This window comes from Phaethon aethereus, assembly GCF_964289735.1.
Source record: "Phaethon aethereus genome assembly, chromosome: 5".
Lineage (NCBI taxonomy): Eukaryota > Metazoa > Chordata > Aves > Phaethontiformes > Phaethontidae > Phaethon > Phaethon aethereus.
The window spans coordinates 6452648-6473610 of NC_138579.1; the positions used below are offsets into that span (position 1 = coordinate 6452648).

At 40.5% G+C, this 20963-nt stretch overlaps 1 protein-coding gene across 1 annotated transcript in view; it reads left to right on the forward strand.

Moving 5' to 3' along the window:
• KIAA0586 overlaps window positions 1–18453 on the forward strand; it is a gene marked incomplete at both ends in the record, with an annotated part of 77345 nt that extends 58892 nt beyond the window's left edge. The window contains 2 exons of the mRNA XM_082000769.1: window positions 13547–13612; window positions 18308–18453. Of these exons, the coding sequence (XP_081856895.1) occupies window positions 13547–13612; window positions 18308–18453 (212 nt within the window). The remainder of the gene's footprint in view (window positions 1–13546; window positions 13613–18307) is intronic.
• Between the last annotated feature and the right edge of the window lie 2510 nt (window positions 18454–20963).

Here is a 20963-nt window from a genome sequence, read left to right on the forward strand (position 1 = left end):
GTGGTGTGGTGAATCAGCTGCAGTTGCTGTGCATTGCAAGCAGGGTATGGTCTTGATATCAAGTATTAAATACAGTCTCAGATGTCCTGGACACTAACACACTCCTCACCAGTCTATCCAAATTGCTGTGCCAAAGCAGTCTTTCTCACAGCCTGTGTAGGATTCATAAACATGCTAGGATCTGACTGAAGCAGCATTGTATTGTGTATTATGATTTGTATGCACTTTTACAAACTTAGAGTAATTGCTGTTGCCTTCATTGTAAAGAGCAAAAAATAAACACACACAATAAACCCCCTTAATGGGCACTGATCCCACTGGCACTGATCTTGAGTAACTCTGAATAAAAGCAGATGGTAGCAAGCTGACTAGGCTGACCTGCTTTCCCCTTTCACGCAAACATTGCTTATATAAATGGGGGACACACACAAAACATTAATGGGCTTGGGCAAGCCACCTAAGGACAGAGACTCCCCATGTACTTAATGCTTACATCAGCCCAAGGGCTGTTTGCAGTTAGCTCTTCTCTGGAGGGAGAAGTTTCTCACAAATTAGTGGTTCCACAGCTCTGAGCCCATAGTTTAATAAGAAACAACTCATGTGCATCTAGAAAGTAAGCATGCTTAGCTGTTCTATGGCCTGTGTTGTGGTAGGTCATGGAAGATGATCAGAATAGTCTCTCCTGAACCTGCTACTCATTTATATACATATAATTGAGTATGAAGTCCCTTTACACATCATCTTCTGTCGTAATGTTGTAAAGAGGCATTCAGTTTTTATGGTCTTGTACTACTTTAGTTCACATGCCTATTTGATAGCAGTGATGGCAAATGAATTTAAATTGAGATTCCTACTTGTTCTAAGTGATGTGCTTCAGTATGTCACTATAATAAGATGTGTTGTAAGAAACAGCATTGTCTTTTTCTTATTCAGCAGAGCATTTGTTTGGAGTTACTACCTCCAGGAGTATGCTACAGCCTCCGCCAGGGACTACAGCCTGCAAAGGCAGTTTACAGAGTAAGACATATTTACACACCTTAGCCACTATCGTTTTCAGCCTGGTACATACTGCCAGCTAAGCTGGAGTCAGGAACATTACAGCTGTCTCAGGTAGACTTGCTGCCAACTCTGTGTTAGTTCAGTTGGCAGATGCACCATAGGATCTTCTAGGATGACCATCCTTGCACGGATTAACAGTCATTTGAGTAGGCTTCTTATCTCACATTTCTTTTTTAGTGTGAAAGTTGCATTTCTTTTATAAAAGGCATCAGTATCAGAACGGGAAGTCTTGATGCCTTTGAATGCTGGCAACACATTGCATGGATACTGTATGGTGACAGGTGAAGACAAGGAGTGTTACAAACACATATTTCAACGTGGAGAAACATATATAGAACTGTGACAGGAGAAATGTAGGGTTTCTGTCTTCAGTATGTGCTGAGTTTGTTTTATTTTTCTGGTTGGCAGGGAAAGCAGATGTTGCCCTTTGTAATTCAGTGGCTTGTGCACGTCTGACAGCAACACAACAGAACGAACAGCTTCTGCTTTCCCCACTGGGTTGGTTTTGATGATCCTTGGGCAGAGGCAGCTTAACTCCCTTCAGCTTTACCTGTTCTTAAAGAGCTCTCAATTCAGCTTTCTGAAGCACTACATAAAAACTGGAAGGAGCCAGCTGTTTGTGTGGGGAGTGGCCAGATAGACGAGAAATTACTAGGCCAAGAGCATATATTCCAGGTGGAGGTAGCTTAATCATAGAATCTATGGGTTGGAAGGGACCTTTAAAGGCCATCTAGTCCAACCCCCCTGCAGTGAGCAGGGACATCTTCAACTCGATCAGGTTGCTCAGACCCCATCCAACGTGACCTGGAATGTTTCCAGGGATGGGGCATCTACCACCTCTCTGGGCAACCTGGGCCAGGGTTTCACCACCCTCATTGTGAAACATTTCTTCCTTAGATCTAGTCTAAATCTGCCCTCTTTTCATTTAAAACCATTACCCCTTGTCCTATCGTAACAGGCCCTGCTAAAAAGTCTGTCTTACAACAGACATCTTTCTTACAAGTCCCCTTTAAGTACTGGCAGGCTGCAGTAAGGTCTCCCCGGCGCCTTCTCTTCTCCAGACTGAACAACCCCAACTCTCTCAGCCTGTTCTCACAGCAGAGCTGTTCCACCCCTCTGAGCATTTCTGTGGCCTCCTCTGGACCCGCTCCAACAGGTCCATGTCTCTCCTGTGGTGAGGGCTCGGGAGCTGGACGCAGCACTGCAGGGGGGTCTCCCCAGAGCAGAGCAGAGGGGCAGAATCCCCTCCCTTGACCTGCTGGCCACGCTGCTTTGGGTGCAGCCCAGGAGACGGTTGGCCTTCTGGGCTGCCAGCTCATGTCCAGCTTTTCATCTGCCAGTACCCCCAAGTCCTTCTGGGCAGGGCTGCTCTCAACCCCTTCCTCCCCCAGCCTGGATTGATACCAGGGCTTGCCCTGACCCAGGTGCAGGACCCTGCACTTGGCCTTGTTGAACCTCATGAGGTTCACATGGGCCCTTTCCTTGAGCTTGTCCAGGTCCCTCCAGCGCGTCAACGGCACCACTCCACTTGGTGTCACCTGCAAACGTGCTGAGGATGCGGTTGATCCCACTGTCAATGTCATTGATGAAGATATTAAAGAGTACTTGTCCCAGTATAGACCCCTGAGGGACACCACTTGTCACTGAGCTCCATCTGGACATTGAGCTGTTGACCACTAATGTGATGAATAACACACAGATTCTGACTGTCTGCCCCCAAACCTCTTTTATAAAGGAGATGGGGGATTTACAAAAGCTGTCATTCTCAACCATTAGATGTTTTTATTTTTCTTTTTAATGCTTTGCAAATTTCTGCACTGCTAGTAGAAGCAAGGCATAGCTGTAAAGTTATTAATAAAACCTATCTGGCCAATAAAGATGGATATTTAGAGGATTGGTGTCCACAGTCAAATTGTAATGTTGGGTTTTTTTAATTTTACTGCTTATTATATTGTGAAAGGGTTTGACTTACAGGCAGTTTTCATGCTCATGAACAGTGTCATTACTAGGTACTTTATTTGCTTGTTTTTCTAGATACTTTAGGAGTAAACAGACCTTCTACTTCATGCACTGAAGAAAGGCCAGGTTTTTCCAGCACCACCTTCTTAATGCAGTCATACAAAGACTGCTTATAATTAAATATAAATATATGCTTCCAGTGCCCATGTGATTCATTTCTTAAGATTAGGAGCCCAGGAAACTTTCAAATAAGGCAACAGCATGGAGTAAATGTTATCTAGGACGTCCTCCAAATGAAGAATACTATATAAATAATGGTAATGCCTCTCTTTGATAACATGCTGATTTTGAGAAATGCAGTCTGCCAAAGTAGCTTTCTTCTTAAAAATAGAGTAAGGACTGGTGAGTGAAGATTGAAGTTGTCACACGTGACCTGTTGCTCACTGCTGAGGTTGCAAATGGGACTGCATTTTGTAATAGTGTTGAATAACATGTGCAAATGTAAAACTTGGTAAAACACTTTTCATCTTCCATAAAACTAATTTTGAAAGTAAAATACAACAAATTCTCATCTCTGAAACACCAGTTGCAAATGTGCTTTTGGTGACTGCATTTGCAAGGAACAGTAGTAAATGATGGAGATGGGTTAAATTTTGACTGTGGACTACTGTGTTCTGGTTTTTATCATGAATGCTGTCATTCAGGAAGAAAACCCTACACCTAGAAAAAACTTAATTTAGATTTAGAACCTTTGTGTTGTCATTCATCTCTAATCTAAAACTTATGTTTTGTTTTTAAAGAAGAACTGTTTTCAAGCACAGTTCTAAACAACCTGCAAGTTGTTGAGTGTGACACAAAATATGTAGCAGTTCTGTAAAATGCTTTTTTTTTTCCCCAGTGCTTTGGCCGCAGGGAGGTAACTGTTTCTCTTTGTGTATGGCATGACTTTGACTTTCTATTAACTCTTTCTTTTTTAATGTCAGATAGGCATGTAGTTTTAATACAAAATAATAGAACATCAACCATATGAGAACAATGAAAATGTGTATCTCACATTTTCTGGCTCTGGTGGAATTACATTTATGTTTTGGCTCAAAATTATGCAATCAAAGCAGGTTAGACTTAATATGGGATGATCTGCTAACCTCCATCCTAACTCAGGTTATTACACTAAAGTAAGAATCTCAGAGTTGCACATCATTGCTTTGTTTTATGCACTGTACATATTGCAAGAGTTAGGCAGAGCTGTTTGTTTAAAGCCGGTATAACAGCTGCAGTTTCTGTCCTTGTCAGGCCATTGTATCTTCAGTAGAAGTAAAAAGTATGGAATTTGCTGGCAGTTGCTTAATTTCTGGGGGTTTTTTTAGTTTGTTTTTATAATCCTAAAACCATAATTACAGATCTTGAGAAAATTATTTTATTTACTTAACAGCTGCCATTGTGCCCTGTTAAATAAGTAAAAATTATAAATGGGAATATTTACTAGTTTGAGTACAGTATAAATACACGATTAACTTCTTAAAAGTGCATGTTGCCTGTTTCAGTAATTGGACAGGCAAGCAGGGAGATTATGCAGGGATCGCTTGTTTCTGAAGATGAAGCTTCCTTCCTGATAAAAAAAAAAGAAGAGAGAAAAGAAAGCGGGGAGCAGTTTCCTGTTGGAGTCCTCACTTTAATGGAGAACTGCAGTCGTGCCTCCCGCTGCTCCAGCTGGCCTTTACATGCTGTCCTTTGTGGAGGCGTTCTCTGATGAACGATGTCCTAAACCATTTTTACAAGAGTGATTGGGGTTTGTCTGTACAAGCAGACCCGGGATTTAGAGAGGTTTTTACGCCTCTCTCATCTGCTTTTATATGCAAGGCTACGACAGCCAGTATCTCTGAGGCTAAGGCTTGATAAAGGCTGTTCTGTTCCTAAGATTCGTAATCTCTCCACAAAGAGATTCAACCCAAAATTTCAGCTGTATGTAAAACATGTGTTCTGACCTCAATATATATGATGTGAAAAATGAATAATAGCAGCACGGCAGGCAAAATCTTCTCTGCTACGATGTGACAACCCACCCCTTCATCGGAGGCTTCAAAAATTTGGCTGCGCTTTTGGAAATAAACCTCATGATTCTGCTGGAGAGATGTTTTAGCTCAGACAGAGTGCAGCACACAACGGCTTTGTTGGAGTGTTGGCTCTGTGCTTATGGCAGGAAACTGCAGTAAAAACCTTACTTTTCTACCTGTGGTGGTTGTTTTGAATGCGGCCAAGGCTGCGTTTTAGTCTCTTTTTTCTGAAGTAAAGCCATGCTCACAGGCTTGAGCACCCCAGCAACTAAAAGCTAGAACTACTTAAGATGACAATTAGGGCCTGACTCTATACTTCCTTAATTCAGTAGGTCTTTTTCTTTCGTTAAGGACAAACTCCCTTGCTCTGTCTGGCCAGCGTGGGCTGTTAAATGAGAGCCATACATTCAGTTCTTTAACCCAGCTACTTCTCGGGTAGTTGGGTCAAACTACTCCTTTTTAAGTCTGCATGGAAAGTGAAGCACTTTAGAAAGAAGAGCAGACTTTGTGGGTACTCGTTGTAGGTCCAAGTGATCTGTTTAGGAGATGTTTACATCATGCGACACGGCTAGCTCGGAAATCCGTGAACTAGCCATCAAGCAATCTCCAGAAGCAGTGAAGCTCAGCGGATGTGTGGTGGTGTGCTGAAGCTGATGGGTCCCAGGACGATGTGATTTCATAAGGCATCCACGACATCTGCATGTCACTGCATTTTGCAGACATACTTGCTTGGGTATCTGAGTATGTGACTGTCCTTGAGAATGTGCCATCTCACCATTCACTCTTGTGTAGAGCACTGCAGTGCAGAGCCTGCCAGAGGGAATATTTTGAAGTATATGAAAAGAAAGTTCAGATGTTTTTAGTCTGAGAGTGAAATTGCAGAAGGCCCTTAGAGGTCTGACTTACTGTGCAATCTCTGTAAGTAATTTGTAATCAAAATACCTTTGCACATGTCACTTTTATATTTCCTGTAATAAAACAGCAAGAACAATTAAGATTTTGGACCATAATCTTCTACAAGTTTCTAAAAGTGAATCGGTTGGGGATTTTTTGAGTTATGGCTGAAATAGCTGATTTTAAAATTTTTGATTGCTTCAAAAAAACCTTGGTAATAGCTATTTTAATAGATTTTTAACTGACAAACTAAACTGTTATGTGGTAACATAATTGATCTGAAGTTTACTTCTGAAAAAAGTTAAGTAAGAAACGAGAAGAACTCTTCACAAAACTGGAAGACATCTGTACTCTGGTAACCCAGCATGTGACCTACTGGGCTTTATGCATTTCAAATCAAAAAGAATCAGTAAATACACTTCTATATGCATGCAAATGTGTCTAATAACACACTGTGTGCTGTGTATCTGTAATGTTGTTCTGACACGGTTCAGAAAGTTGTCTGTGGTCTTGGCATTCTTCAGGAAACATGAGATTAATATAGCTGCCTTTGTCATATAATTTTTTTCTTGTTTAAGTAGGTGTGTGAAGGCTGGTGCTACATAAATGAATTATACGGAAGACTTTGGAGGAAGAGGGGGCTTGTAAACGAGACTGAAATTAATGAATATAAGAATTAGAAATCAAAACTTTATGTTTAGTCTGAGGAGAAACAATTCCTTAAACCGTAACCACATGGCTGTTTCTTGTTTGCATCAACTCTGGTTGACTGTTATTGTCTTCTGTTAATTCTCTGGGGCAGTGGCCTGACTTTGTTGAATGAGCCAATTGTTTTCCTTTGTGTTGCCCATCAAGTAAGTCCCCATCTGGTTTGTATCAGACTGTTTTCACAGCCAACAACTGCTGCCTTTTCTATATCCTGACACTTAAGGGCCCCATGCTATCAAAGCATTGCTGTGATAGCCTGTCTGGCTGGGCCCATACAGCTGTGCCTTGCAGCTTGAAACTATTACCCAAGTAATGGTAACTTAGAACTTGAACTGGCTCTTATTCCCATTGGTGTCGTGTGTACAGTGAACAGAATACATTTTTGTTGAACTCCGTGTTCAACAAAAAATTCTTTAAAGCTCCCATTTTCATTTATATGATTGATTAGTTTTTATTTTCCAGCAGCTTCCTGTATCTAGAGGCAGTTTTGTGTTCTTCTAAAACATTAATGAGTACAAGACAAGCAATATTTATTTAAGGCAGTGTTGTTATTACTTACTTTTATGGTACATTAAAGCTCAATAAGTGAAAATTAAACAAGCAAATGATTCTTAATGAGGATTTTTCTTATCAGATTTAGAATACATTTCCAAGAAACTTTCTGTGCATGACAAGCATAGGTTGTGTGAATGATGCTACACCTTGGCTATTACGCTACTCACTTTCCAAGCAGCAATCTAAAAATACAGAGCAATGGACAATGAGTCTGCATTAACCTGTTTATTTTTTCTCTGAAGGAATAGGGAAGGATTGGATAACTCTGTAACCTGGAAAGTAAAACCGTATTACGGTTTGCACTGCCGAATCACTGAGAGGCCCCAGGCATGATCCAGGCCCCTTTCTGCCAGGCTTCCTACATGGTAGGAGACAGTCCTGTTCCCAGAGACCTTGCAACATGTGCATTCTCCCCCTCCAAGATTTAAAAAAAATTAGCGTTGCATCAAACAGTGACATTCAAATGTTGTCTTGTATAAAGATGGTCTTTAAGCATTTGTTCTCTTTTGCTCTTTTATAGGCCATCCAGCCATGTAACTCAGTGACAGGGTGATGATGAGGGGAAATATATTCCCCAACTTGTATATGTGTTGAATTTTAAGCATATTCTGGACCCAGTTCTTTCATGATATTTAAGAGAGAGTGAGAAAGAAAATAATGGATAAGGCATTTAAAATTTCTGGTCTTACCATGAGCTTGTGCAAGAAACTGCTAGAAAGCAGATTGATTTATCTAATACTTGCAGAGTAAGTGTTCCTGAACTTGGGAGTGCATGTGTGTGTATATAACATGAATTCATTTGCTTAAAGTAAAATACGGGGTAGCCATTAAATTCCAGGAGACACATGAGATCAGATTTTTTTTGCCTTTGTGCTTTCCATACTGGTACACACTGGGTGTCGTTGTGGCAGATTAGGATTGTGCTAAATAATTGGGCTTGTGTCATTGTCAGGTATATGGAGGGTTTGCAAAAGCTGCTTTCTCAAGAGGCTTTCCATAATTGCTCTTCCTATGAAATTCAGGAGTTGCAGTGTGTGCTCTAGGGCGGTGAACAGACCCAGGCATCTGCACCGTTCACCTGCACAAGTCCTGTCCCATCAGCATGCAGTAGCCCACACCTCTGCAAGGAAGCTGCTCCCACACACGCTGACTGGATTTCCATACACGCTCCTTTCCAGTGCAGATTTCCCTATGCTGTGGCCAGGAATATTTAAACCCAGACAACTGATAAATGAATTTTATTCAGGCTGCTTACAAGCTATATTAATCATGTTTGCGGCCCAGAGCAATGAAGAAAGCTACTGATGAACTGAGTGCAGCCACATTTGGCACCTGGTTTGAACTGGGAAGAGTGAATGTCAAAGTGCTGCAATGCTTTCTAAAATAAGTTGGCACTGACACCAGAAGGAGCTGTCACCATCGGTTAATGCAGCCAGGATCTTCGAAGTTTCAACTTGCGCATGTATGTGCAGCTTCAGAGGTAAAGAACAGCTGCCCAAATGAGAACCTGAGGTAAACGAATATGTTCAGTGTCTCAGAAGGCATTGCTTGGCTGCTGCTCGAAGATTTGGGCAGAGCAGCTCCTGGGTTGCTAACAACAGTTCTTGGTTTTACTGTTGCTGCTGGGGAACCGTGGGTTGGTAGTGAAATCAAGAGGCACGGTGTTGCTGGGAGCAGTCTGCAGTGTTTTCACCGCTTTTTATAGCAATTAGCGGAGATGGAAGTGTGTGTCATATTAAAATCAGTAGCGATGTGCATAAGAGAGAGGTAAGAAGGTGATGTAGTGTGATGAATATGTAGCATCGATGTAGAGCAATACATTTCTGCAGTTCATTTATTCTACTGATTTAGAGCTCACATTCACCTGAGCATTGGAAAGGAATTTTGTTTTTACTCTTTCCCATGTAACCATGTAACAGGCCAAGGTTCTTGGATCCTGTGTTGTGGGGTTTGGTTTTGTGTCTTGTTTTTTTTTTTTTTTCACAAGGAGGAATGCTTATCTCTACTGCACAAAGTTTAAACTTCGATTTTAACAAACTTTAAAATAGTACAGGATAAAAATGTATATTTACTCTCAGACCTTTCCAAGTCTCTGGTCCTGGGCATTAAATTATAGAGGCAGCGTTACTTGTCATCACACTGGGTACTCATTTCCAGAGAAGGTTTAGACAGTCTTTGGCAGAATAGGGTCTGGACACTTACATAATGGCTTTCTCCTGGCAGATCTTCCAGTAAAGACATTTAATGTTTTCCTTATTTTAGCATATGCTTAATTATGTAGATTACAACAGTATTCTTTCTGAGCTAATAGAAAAATTGCTTCCCTCTCTAAACTTCCTAGAATTGCTTGTTCCTAATACATTTTTCAAAGTTAATTGATATGAACAAATGGTAAGACCTTTAGTGGCCATCTTCTGCTGTTAAACAAATGGCTTAAAAGGGGGTCTTTTTAACAAGTTTTTCAGTGGGTATGCTAGAAATGTGTGTAGAAACGTCCTAGTGTTTATTAGAACATATTACTGGAAAAAGCTAACTGTATAGGGCTGGTTTTGTTCTGTCTTGTTTTGTTTTTCCTGGGGAAAGCATTCACAATCTCCTTTTTAAAAGGTATAATTACAAAAATTGAGTAATTATGCTGTAGGTATAAGCATTTTAATATGCCACATCTTTGTAATGGTAGTACAGTAATAGGGGTCTTGACAAACTGGTTCCATATGAAGAATCCCATGACTTTTTAAGTGAAAATAATCAAAACAAATTAATAGGCTCATGTGAGTATTTGGAATGTAGAAGCATGGAGAACAGAGAAATATAGCTATTTTGATTGTGGTCATCTAGAAAAACACTTGGTATTTGAACAGTTTTTTATTTTTAGTGTATCTTAGATAAACTTTTATTATAAGAATACATTGACTGACTCCATTATATATGAAGAGTGACTTGCAACGAGAAAATTTCTGCCCTGCAGCACTGCCTGAAGAGCCATGTGCTACAGAAGGGTTTCTGTTTTCTTTCTGATGATGCCCATCCCCTAGCCTTCATTCAGATCTGGGTGCCAATTGCTGCTATGGCTGGATAGAATAAAACCTCCTTGCCCAGGAAATTCTCTTGGCTCTTTGCAAGCGAGCTCATCAAGGTCTTCCATCACACTTTTAAGCGATAGAAAGTAGCTTGTGACTTCTCACACTGATTCACTGAGAGTTGTCCTCTTACATTCCTAACAATTTTTTTAATAGTCACGTAGCTGAGTCGTTAATAGGGCTGGATAGCGTGCAGTGCTTAGCAAGCATATGCAGTGCAAACGTGGCTGCAGGTAACTTGCTCGGTCTTGACCTGCAACATACTGAACCTGTCTGATAAGTAGAGATTGTCATATGCGCATCCCAAGTGATATGGACAACCACGCATCAAAGACTGCACAAGAGCAGCATGTTGGAGCAACTGTTGGCACTTCAGCTGCCTGGGCCAAATTGATCTGAAGGCAGGAGGGGACTCCAGAGTAACCCAGTATGTATCCTGGCCAGTACGCTAAGTTACAGAAGAACATAATTTGCTTAGGGCACCCCCTCACTGGGACACCCATCTTCATTTTAAGTGTGAACTGGAAAGGTGTCAATTTTCAAACGCATTGCAACCCTAATTTATGATGAGACATCATTGAATTTGTTCATTCGACTTTAATTACTTGTGTAAATTGTTTTTTAATTATTTTAAAATAAAACTAGACCATGTAACTTTCAAGAATTAAAAAGATGCTTTGATTTTTTTTTTTTTACTTGCCACACCCCATGTAGGCTATGAATGCTATTATGTCTAGCACTGTGGTACTATGTAGATAAGCTGGAGGTGGTATTGCTGCAATTAATATCGTTAAGATACAAGGTCTCAGTGGAGCCAGTCCTACTGCTAGGATTGCAGTGAATGATTTTGCATCCTGAGGGAAGTCTGTATAACCATATCTTAGAATTTAGCGTGAATTTCCGCTATTGAGTCCATTTTGCTTTCAAGCTTCTTTATTTTGCTTCGGATGCTGGCATTAAAATGTCTTTTGGATCCCCAAACATGAAAGTGTGAATAACAGAGCTGGATATATTATACAAGCATACTTTTAAAATTACCTTCCTATCTACTTGCCTGTTACATTTTCAGAAAATGAGAAAAAAAGATTAGTATGTAGGTGATATTTAGTTCTACTGAATAAATAAAATATTAATTACACAATTAGATATGCAGGTTTTTAATTATCACTTGTCAGATTCTCCTGATTCCACCAGCTGTTTACCTAGGTTGTCTCCTGCGGATTTAGAGATTACTCCTCCCCCCAGTCCTTGCACAAGACACACATTTTCTAAGTGTTTTTCAAAGACTCTGGACAAACAAACCAACTCCTCCTCCTTTCTCACTTTGAAATAAAAGCTGCTGCTTCAAGGTTTACCGCAGACCCCTCACCTCCTTTCTCCTCAAGGAAACGATTGCAGTCAAGAAACGGCAGTGCTTAAAGTTTAAGTGAAGATGATTTGTTTCTAGCCAATTGCACATCCAAAAATCACAGGCATCTGTATGGAAAAATCAAATTGACAATTTTAATATTTCTTCTTAGTATTAATAATTATTGTAGTTATTTGAAAAGATCATTACACATGTTTTGGAAGTGATTTGCTGGGAAACAACAGCAAGAGTTGTAGCTGGGGAACGGACTTGTTAAGCAATGAGATATTCTACAGAGCAAAATATGCCAGATCTAAAGGAGCAGAGTAGATTTTAGGCACCAAAAGGAAATATTTATTTAGTAAACTCTGCAATCTCATTCCTAGATGTTTTTGGAGCTGCTTTCTGTCTACCCTTCCCTACCAGTCTCTGTGTTAGGATTTTGAAAAATCTGGTTCTAGTTTATTTTATGTATTTCTAGTTTTTGTTCTGTTTAGTGTTGCTATTGGTGGGAATATGGCATGTTTTGGAAAACCACTGAACCTTGAACTCAGACTCGAGAGGAGGAAAAATAATTTTCAAATATTCTGCGTTGAAAAATTTCTTAGCTGCTTAGCCTGTGTCCCACCCTCCTTTACTGACTTGGAATCTGAATTTATTTTCTTTTCAGAAATATTTATAGCTAGGATATACATTAGGGTTTAAACAAACAAACAAAAACAGAAAAGCGTGTGTCTGTATGCATGTTTATTTTCTGTGTGCTTGTATGCAGAGTTTCTGTAAGTACATTACACCATGGGAAGGTGGAATTTGCCAAGTTTAGGTCAAAACTTGAACTGAACTCATACTATATAGTTCTCTGTCTCCGCTGGTGTCTGTGGCCCACTTATGGAGGTTTATGAGTTGGCTGAAGCCTTTGAGAATGAAACTGTGTTTTTTCAGCTCAAGCAGTAGACTCATGCTTTTAAATCCAGACATTTTTGGCTCAAGTTCTACAGATGTCATTCCATTTCTGTAAAACAACTGAAGTGTTTTAATTGTAAATCTATCCCTTTCATGTAACACAGCCCTAGAAATTTGGCCTAAGTTTGCCTAGAGTCTTTTCTGTTTGTCATGAAGCTGGCTAAGTTAGGGGCAGACTCTTTTTGAGTTAGGAAAACAGAACTGTGTGCATTTGCAGAGCATCTTGTTCTTGCTTTCTGCATTTCCATCCTAGTGGAAGGCAGCGGTCTGACCTGCAGCCGGGGGCTCTGTGCTTAGCAAAGCATCCACACGATGAGAAGAGAGTCCCTGCCCTAAAAAGCACACATGCTTCAGCATTTTTTGCTTCATTTCTGGCAGAGCTGAGAAAGGACACCTCCACAGTAACATAAATATGCATATGGATTCAAAGTGACCAGGGCTAGAAAAGTGGAGGAGCTATCGTTTTTAATGAATGGAGAATAATTTTGTCCGAACGATTGGATTATTTGAGAAACTGTTGATGGTCTTGCTGATTCCTGAGAATATTGTATTCTTTACCATCTCAAGGCCATGTGACTAGTTCCTTACCATACCCACTTTCAACTGTGTAAGTCATTAAATTCCAGAAGCATTGACTTCTGTAGCTGATATGCAGGGTATAGCTAGATGTGAGTCTGAACTGGAAATACTGTATATAGTTATAATTAGTAACATGACTGACATTGCAGTGTATTTTCTCCTTTCAGTGTAGCCTTCAGAATTGCTTACATCAAAATATGGATGTTTCTTATCAGTATATGTTAGCCCAGCAAGTCTGGAATAATTTTGATTTTGCCAAAAATGCTGCTTCTTGTGTTGCTATACTTGGTAACTTGCCTGTACAGCGATGTATGAAAATGAGTGAATTTTTCCTTGGTACCATACAGACATCCATGGAGACATGGATCGGACACATATTGGCACAGATACATATCTCACATCTTTACTTACAGGTAAGAGGAGCAGGTAAAGTGTTTCTACTGATAGTGGTTCAGTTACCTTTGGGCTTGTAGGTATTCTTCTGCTTTACAGTCATTACTCTGAAGAATTTCTGACAATTCTGTTTCCCTGCTAATGATCTTTGGAACTGTATCCCATAAGTAAATCTTTTTTTGTAGGGAAAAAGCAAAATGGGGGAATGACACAGAAAAAAAGGCACTTTCATTGAAGATTTTAAGATGCTGAGTTACAGATCTGCAGGTGCTGTGCTATCCCCAGTGCTCTGAACACTTGAGATAATGCCATCTGGAGGAAGTTATTTGTTGGGACAGGACAGTGTTATAAACTTTGAAGTCAGTAATAAACAAAGCGAAGCAGCTGGAATCTGGCAGAAGAAGAAACAAGTCATTCATATCAACTTGTGCTATTAAAGGAATGAGAGCACTGCACTGGGGTTGTTTTTACATATGCTTGGAAGTTTATTCTTGCTCTAGAAGTTAGCTGCTTCAGTTGTTACATTAGAGGGTTGTTTTTAAATTTTAGGAAGTAATATGTAGGTGGTTACAGTAATTATGTTCCGGTTTTATACTGAAACAATAACCTGGGTAGTGATCCTTCAAACCCCTCCCTATTTATTGTCTTGAAGGTAGCTCCCTTCACTTATAAGATATGGGTCTGGTTTACCACTAGATAGATTAAAAATAGAAGTTTAAAAAAAAAATATTAGAAATGTATGGACACCGACTTGAAGGAGTTAAAGCACATGGCTTTTATTTGGCTTAAAAGTCAGACTTGTTTAGTCTTTTTATTTTGCCAAATAGAAAAATTTAAAAAGAAAGATTTAAACATTTTTCTTTGTTCTTATTGTTGCCATATGGTATTAGTAACCAAACCTCCCTTCAGTGTGTTTAATTCTTTTTCCATTTGGCATACTTTCATGGTACACTTGTATATAGCATACTCTCTGTGTGACAGTACCTCTTGGAGAAAAACTCCCTTCACAGGTCACCGGCTGGTTGACACACCATTAATTTTTATGTTTTTGTTAAACAAAGATCTGGAAATTTAGTACTGTACATGAATTTGTTATAGATTGCCAAGAACAGGAAAAATCCGTAATTTGAAATCTGACCTTTTCCATCAGTGGGTCACCAAGATGTTTTCAGTCACTGTTGAGTTTCTACCAGTCAAGGACCCTTACACACTTATTAGGAGTGTTGGTTTTCACAGTTTATATGAATGTATTCTATTAGACGGTGACAATGAATTTGGAGAACTGGAGGTCACCTCAGGTCACACGTTTCATTTATTGGATTTTAACAAGGAAAAATTTTTATAAATACATCTAAGTACATGATTACAAAATTATACTGAGTACTTCCAGAACCTCTAAAGAGGGAAAAAAAAGCTGTGAAGATTACCTGCCTTCCTGCCCTGCACTGCTTTGTAAATGGAGGAATTTTCCATTCCATTTTTATGGCATATCAAAAGATTATAATTACCATTGCAATTTGCATATTTGTGGCCGTGAGGAGCTCAATGTTTAAGAGGAAATCATCTTAGTATTGGTTATGAGCTCTTTTCTGCTGGGGGAAGAAATAAAGTGGAATATCACATTGTTGAAGAAGAAGCTGGCCAGGAACTCTACAAGCGCTGTCACTGGTGTACAGCAAAAGGCAGATACAGACATCAGTAAATAACATAAATGTGAGCAGGAATACAAGCATTTAAACCCGTGTCCTTGTATTTGTGTGTATATACTCACATATCCATCCCTATATGTATATATGGATGTGGTTTATGCACTGTGCATGCACGAGGTTAGATTAAGCAAAAGGTAGTAATGATAAAGCACATGTGAGAGTAACTTAGTAGTTGTGTCTTTGGGCCAGCATAGAGTTTCAGGACCGGCAGCTTGCAATCCTTGAAAGTTACAGTCAAGGAGCAGAACCTTCCGTGTAGCTGAAATAGGTTATCCATAGTTTTTCTACAGTTAAAATGCTGAAAATCCATGTTCTGTATTTTCTGCATGCATCTAACAAAGTCAAAGACTTCAGATTTCTGCCTTTAAAATAAGGGAAATGTTTGGGTATTTTTAAGTTCATCTTTAAGGATGTTTAGGTATCTCAGGACCTGGTAACTTTTCTGTTGAGCAAGTAGATGGAATTACTCTTTTAATTTTTCTGTCCTTTTAACATTTTATATCTATCATAATATTGAACTATAGAATATTTGTAAAATATGTTAGAGTATGTGTTAGGAAGAATGCAGACTCATATGATACTTTCTTTCAGCACCCCAGAATCAAATACTTGGGAAGTTACTACGGAGCCTTGGGATAAGGGATTTTTTTTTTTTTTACCTTCATTTTTTTCTCTTTTTAATAAACCTGAAAACAGCTGTTGAAACAATGACATCATGGAATGTGACATGACTGTGGAAATTATTAACAAAGTCAGGCTTTGAAAGCATCAAACAACATAGAGTGCTGGAGAGCTGCTTTAGCGTCTAGGATGATTTACAAAGCTTCCTCGGGCATTACACATTCACGTCTTTACTGTCTGTCAGCTTCACGTCTAACCGAGCAAACGCTTTGCTTTTCTTCAGTTCCCCTTCTGAATGACCTATTTTTATCACGCAAACATGGCTACAGACTAAGCTCGTGGAAGTACTTCTGGAAAAACAAAACACGTGTGTTGCTTGCACATCTTTGTGGTGTTACCATAAATGTGCTTTTCAGTCACATTGAGAAGACGTAGAATTTCTCATGTCTTCTTACTGCTCATGTGTTAGGTTTCCTCAGGCCCGTGCCAACCCAAACTTTGGCAGCTGTGCTTTGTAGAGGGATTCGGGCTGGGGGTGATGAAGGCTATCCAGCCAGGACGGTCTAGTGAAACTGTGGACATTGCTTCTTGCAGAGTGCGTAAGCGGCTGTGGTGGGCAGGTGACGTGTTCGTTCCCTGAGGACACAAAAAATGCTCCTGTGCTCTTGCTGCCCCTCCAGAGCCCTGCCTTCCTGAGGGGAGGAGGCTTGGCTGGCACAGGTTGCTCCATGTACTGGCTTTACTGTCTTTGGTCTCATTCGTGTTTGACTTCCTAGGCTGTTGGCAGCTGTTCTAGCATGAAAAACACCAGATGAAATTTTATTTTAGCAGTGGGTTTTTGTTCTTTTAATTAGCCATTTGAAGCGTGCTTTGCTACAAGTCAGATGAAAGCAGATTACTACTACAGTGACATAGTAGATAATTAACTGGGGTGAAAGAAAGCCTAACTTCTTGGTTTTATTGGGAAAATAGTGTTTTAATTATCTAGTCTATCACAGAGGAAGGGAAATTGTTGTAGCTTATTGGAATAAGAACAAACTCCAAGAGAGCCTTTGCTGTTGTACACAGACTCACATATGTTTGTTTTGCTTGTAGCTGCTGCACTTAAAAGAAATGTCCCAAGGACAACCGAAATCTCAAAGTGCTCTTCCTGTAGTTTTGTGAATGTTGCAGCATTCATCCAACGCCATTTCTCCTGTCCTGCTTCATTCTGTGTCTGTAGCCTGATTCATGGCTTGCTCCCCATGCTCCATGAATTGATTCATCTTGTCTCCTGCCTCTGGCTAAATATAGTAACTCTTTTCCATGACCCTGCCCCCTTCCCATCCGGTATCTGGCTGTGGGTTGTTTTCTACCGCTCCGGTGGCTCCCAGACAGGGGAACTTCCCAGCGCTGCGGTGAGCTTTCACCGCTGCGGGCAGCCCGTGCTGCTGGCAGCTCTGTGGGACGCGTCCCTCTCCCCTGCAGCAGCTACTGGCACAGCGGTGCCTGGGCTGTGCGGCGGCTTGTCCCTCTCCCAGGACATCCCACATTTTGCAGGGTCACATAGCAGGAAGGGGAAGCGGCAATGTGCCGTCTCGGGCTTGCTGGGAGGAGGATTGTGGCTTGTAAAGTCCTGCAAGCCACATCTCCGGGGGAGAGGCTGTGTACTTTTTTTTCTGGAGTCTGTCAGAGGATGAAAGAAGGGAGATAAACCACAAAGGAGTAGCAAGAAGACCCTTAATGAGTCAGGGACTTGGGTTGGAGATAAGGCAGAGCTAAAACAACTTACAGAATCATCGAATAGTTTGGGTTGGAAGGGACCTTTAAAGATCATCTAGTCCAACCCTCTGCAGTGAGCAGGGACTTCTTCAACTTCTCACTTGTGTTTTGGGCAGCTGAAGCATGGATAGGGTATTTTTCTCCATAGGACTTGTAGCCAATGGCTTGAACTTGCATGACTTTGCCTTTTATGATGATATATACGTATGTGGTCTTGAACCACCTGAGTGTTTTCTAAGGGTTTGATGTGAACAGATATACGCACGTAGATGAAATTTAGAAACACTGTTAATATCTACTGATCTCATTTCATTTCTGTGGAAAACACCAGGACACATATTTGAAATTATTCCGGGCCTACTGGTGATTATATGTGTGTGTGTATGGTGTATCTGTATGTAAATATACAGTCTATGTATGCACAGAAATTCATCCCTTTGTTACCTGATAAAGACTCTGATGGCTAAAACAGCACTCCTTGAAGTGCCTCAAAACTGTGGACACTAAGGGTGTCTGTGTATTTCCATGGCGTGATGTGATATGGAGACAACTTCAAGACCATTTAGTTGTTTGTCATGGACAGCAAATAATGTGTTCTGTTCTGCTTTTTAAATTTCTTTTTAGGAGAGGATGCTGCCCCACGTTTAAATTCACATGTTTCTGCGGGAAAGGTGTCAGTGAAGCTGCCTTCCATGAATACAGATAACCAAACAGAGAGTATGAGTAGTATACATGGCGATTCAGATTCTTCAGGGACAGATACGTTTTAAAGCTTATGGCTTTTTATGACAGTCGCTGTCTGAAGATTTCATCATTGGTACATTTGTCTGCCTAGTGTGATAGTCTGCATTTCTCACCACAATACTGGTCTTTCAGTACTGTTTATTTTCTACTATGTTTCTTAAAATTTTGTTATGATTATAAATTGAGGCAATGAAAATGTTTGTGAATATATCAAATATTTTTAAGCAAATAAAATGCAATTCTTTCAGAATCGTTGTGAGTTTAAGTCAATAAAGGTGAAGGCCATTTAACTATTTATTGTATGTATAGATGGATGTGGAAGTGGTTGGTATTAAAATCCGTGGCAAAAGTCTGCCTCACTGATGGAAAAAAATGCTGGGCTCAATATAATGTCACTACTGTTGAAATGTGGAGCCAGAGGAAAATACATTTGAAACCAAAGTTTGCAAGAAAATTGTGTTCCTAGATATCTTCAGAGCTTGTTCATCCCTAGAAGACTGCTATCACAAGTCAGTAATCCAAAACTGTATGTAAAAGAGACCATTAGAGTTTGTATTGTTATTATGAGGAATTTCTTTTTTTAGACCTATAAGAATTTTTCAGCATTTTGATGTTTATTTCCCTAAAGATTTTTTCCCATCTTGAAACATGGCTGAATGAAACATGTGGGTAAGGTTATTTGTTTACATTTTTAAATGTAAATTCCTCCTCTTCATGAGACAGAGTCAGTTGCTGCAGTCTCAGCCTTTCAGAAGCCAAATAATCTCTAGTCACCCTCCCAAGGATTGCTCAATTTTTTTATTGCCTGAATCAGGACAACGCGGTCAATCCAGCAATGGCTGGGGAGGAAGGTGGAATCATCTGCCCCAAGCAGTGTCCAAGCAAAATAAAAAAGAGGAATTCAGGCATGTTCCAGTAGCAAAACTAGGAAAGGAGCTCTTCTCCAAGCAGGGCAAACATAGCTTTTGCTCTGTTCCTCATCCAGTCTGAGCTTTTCATGGGATGTTTGTGGAAAATAGGGGATACTGTGGCACTTTCAAAGTCAGGGGACATGAAGGCATCTCTCAAAAGCTAGGAAAAAAATACTCCTTTTGGGCTGACTTGTACCTTGTTGTGACACTGGAGCATATAACTTCATCTGCACAGCTTCACTGCATCACTTAATGAGAGGCACTTTGTTGTTGCAGATACCCATAACCGTGAACAGTTCCCATTACTCTCATTTTACGGAGCCTGCACTGATTTCATCTCCGTAATAGAGACAGATTAGAAGTTCCTTTTGGTTTTATATTCATCTCATTGACCACAAGGTTCAGCTGATGTGCTGCAGAATCTGCAACGGTAAATGGAAAAAGAGAGAGCTTCAGCCGTTCAAGGTCGGTACTAGAGGACTCACCTTTAAAGAGAGTCTTTTTAGCATGTTATAGAGTTGATTTCTTGTCTGTCTTGACAGGCATGTATAGCAGATTGGGGTGGGGACGACAATCAGTGCTTTCTAAAACAGCAGCCTTTTTTGGGAAGCTGGAGATGTTCTTTTACCCTGCATCAGTTCGCTCCAGCAAGGCGTCGAGTGGTCGCACTAGAACAACTGACAGGACAACGAAATGCAGTGGGAAGAGCAGGAGCTTTTTAAACCAGCTTTCCTGCGAGAGAAAATCCTCATGAAACTCTGTCCCAAGTGCTCTGTCAATCTAGGTTTTTTAGGATGCTACTATATAATTTAGGGCCCCTTTGTTGCAGCGTAAATAGTGAATGAGCCTGTATTGTTCTTGCGCCCAGAGCTGTAGGCCTGGATCAGGACTGCGCTTTGCTAAACAAAGTACTGTAATCAAATGGAGAAGGTGCAGGCAGCTGACAAACCAAGGCTGAGACAGGAGACAGCAGTTGGATACACAGGCAAGGGGAGCGCACAGGAAAGGGTGAGACAGCCCTGGCTGGTGGGAGAGGCAGTTGTCTCATCATCCCAAGAAAATAAGTGTCAGGTTTTACTGGCTGCAGCGCTGAGCATCTCGCATTTTTCCCTAATTCTCTTCTTTTTCTCTTCTTGGGAACAAATGCATTTTAATCAAAGGTGTTGTCATTTTCATTGGCTGAATCCTGAAGAAATGAGCTGTGTTTTTAGGAAAGTATGTCAGAAAATGCCCAGTGAAGACCATTTTCAATCAGTTTTGAAAATTCCCCATAGATTTATGTTCTCTCCCAACTTGACGTGACTGATAGATCTTTTTAGAAGCTCCGGATGCCTGGCACTGTGCTTCAAAGGTCTGCTGCTGGCACGGGTTACACTGTGGCAGTGGGACCTGCTAATTGTTCATCCCCACTGTAGCCTCGGCTGTTCCCATTCAAAGAGAATTTTGGAGAGGTTAAGAAAGCGCAAACTATGTGCTTTTCCTTCCCCAAAGCTTCCCCCAAACAAAGTATCCTGTCACATAAACATAAGGGGAAAATCTCTGTAAATCTGGCACCCTGTGTGCGGAATGTATTGCACGTATTTATATTCCTAGGAAAAACTAAAGGCTGTGTGTAGGGGTGGGTT